This window comes from Galeopterus variegatus, unplaced genomic scaffold (assembly GCF_000696425.1).
Source record: "Galeopterus variegatus unplaced genomic scaffold, G_variegatus-3.0.2 Scaffold19677, whole genome shotgun sequence".
Classification (NCBI taxonomy): Eukaryota; Metazoa; Chordata; class Mammalia; order Dermoptera; family Cynocephalidae; genus Galeopterus; species Galeopterus variegatus.
In genome coordinates, this window is record NW_007745788.1 from 10,272 (window position 1) to 12,434 (window position 2,163).

General features: G+C 48.5%; 1 protein-coding gene across 1 annotated transcript in view; it reads right to left on the reverse strand.

Moving 5' to 3' along the window:
• The window catches only part of LOC103583106 (leukotriene-B(4) omega-hydroxylase 1-like), a gene marked incomplete at its 5' end in the record, with an annotated part of 13,441 nt that overhangs the window by 10,261 nt on the left and 1,017 nt on the right, over nucleotides 1-2,163 (reverse strand). Inside the window, 3 exons of the mRNA XM_008564518.1 lie at nucleotides 27-118; nucleotides 1,161-1,431; nucleotides 2,080-2,163. The exon at nucleotides 2,080-2,163 is cut by the window's right edge and continues 3 nt beyond it. Coding sequence (XP_008562740.1) covers nucleotides 27-118; nucleotides 1,161-1,431; nucleotides 2,080-2,163 — 447 coding nt within the window. The remainder of the gene's footprint in view (nucleotides 1-26; nucleotides 119-1,160; nucleotides 1,432-2,079) is intronic.

Here is a 2,163-nt window from a genome sequence, read left to right on the forward strand (position 1 = left end):
TGGGATTGAGAGACACCTGCTCCCACTGTAGTCCCACACTGTGACCCTCACCCTCAAACATGAAGGTGTCAGCCTCCGCTCTTATATCTTCATCTGACAGCTCCTTCCCATTTTCTTCCTGGAGAGAAGACAATGTTCCCCAAATCAAACTAGCTGTCAGGGCTTGTTAGTCTAATCTGTGGTCATCCCTGAAAGTCCAGCATCCTTCCTGAAATTCAAGCTCACTCTTCATAATTAGACCTCTCCTGGTCACCATCACCAGAGCCCCTCCCCACTGGTTCCTCCCTGGGTCCCTTGCCTCCTGTTTTGTCCCTGGTGGGAGAAATCAATGATCCATGAATATTTTCATGATTCCACATGATGAGAACTTTAAGGAGAAATTACTGGCAACCTGGGTTACAGGATGGTGGAACGGCAATTTGTCTCGGAAGTTAGAGATTAATTATTGCTCCAAAGATATTTGTGCATATTCTAAGTGGTAGATCCAGAATCTTATCTCCCCTGGAAACCCATTTGGGTTGTAAAGCTGGAGACATTGCCATCTTACAGGACAGGATTTCAGAATAAAGTGTTCTCTCTCTCTCTCTCTCTCTCTCTTTGTGGGTGTGGGTGTGTGTGTTTCTCTCTCTGGAAGGAAGAATGGGCATATGTCCCATCTGTTCTATATCATTTCCGAGACTCATCATGTGTGTGGCCCTCTTATGATGCAAATTCTGCCACACAAACAGGAAATACATTGCGCTGTCCTCAAAGAATTTGAAAATGGGGAGCCAGAGCTACCATCCTACTCTGGCTGCTGTTCTTGCTGCAAGTAATAAATGAGCTGCTCTTAGGCAGGGGTTTGGTGAATCTGTCAGCACAGACATAGACCTAGACAAACACACAGATACAGATATATAGGCATAAAAAATGTGGCAGACTAACTTGCTAACATATAAATAGAGTAAAATCTCAGGCTCTTACCACTTTAAACTTAGCAATCTCCTGCTGACTGCACTCCACAGAGTCATCTCTAGAACCTGTCTCTGACCTGTTCTCCTTTTCTCCAATAGTTTCCAGGGCTCCCGAGTTCCCCCTGGATCAAGTCTGAGTTCTTCATATCTGACCTTTGACATAAAGATCCATTCTACCCCTTGGATGCAGGCCCCAGAGCAGCCCACCTTGCTCAGCAGGAGCACATCAATGAAGTCCAAAGTCTTGGTCTTGGCCTTGGCCTTGAGGAAATCATCAACACCCTGATCGGGGAGGGTGCGGCGCCTCTCCTGGATGACGGCGTCTGTGAAGTCGTGCACCAGGCGACAGTCCCTGAGGAAGCGCCGCCCGTCGGCAGTGAGATAGTACAGGAGGTCCACGTGCAGGACGGGATGCTGTTGCCTTTTTGCCACAAGGGCGCTGAGCTCCAAGATGGCAGCAATATACTCACTGGGCTTCCTGCAGGATGAGGACATAAAGGAGGCAACAATGTAACACACCTGGCATCAGAAAAGCAACTCCCACCAGCAGCTGGAGCTACTTCCCATTAAGAGACTGAGTGTCCAGAAACAGACGGTCTCACAGATACACAGTGGGTATCTCCAAACTCTCTTCCCTCCATCCCATCTCAGTCCACACAACTCAGACCTCAAGCGTTTCCAACTGGTTCAAGGCCCAGTACTTTCTCTATGTTCTTTGCATCCAATGTGAACTCCATTTATTGTCTACATGATGTCAGTCCTTCGGAGAGCTCAGCTCTGACCATGCCCATCATCAATGCAAAAACCTTCCATACTGGCCTGGTAACCTCATGATGACATTCATATCCCTTTGCCCAGTTTTTCTAAGGCCTTGAGATGTAGGATCTGTCTACACCTCATTCCACTGTCTGTTGCCCATGCTCTGCTCATCCTAGACTTCTTGCCTTAAATATATCTCCCTGCCTGCAAGACTATGGTTTCTCTCTGTCCTACCCTGCCCTTCAGTGCCCAGATCTGACCCACCTCCTCAAGGAAGGCTTTTCTGGTTGCCCTGGCCAGTCCTCCCTCCCCTACCTGTTCCCTAGGATCCATGGGTCAAGTTCCCAGGCCCTGGGCAGGGACTCACTCCTGACAGTTGCTGTCGAAGCTGAAGACACATTTCTGCAGACTGTCCAAGGTCATGAGGCTGATGTGCTCAAACATGTCCAGA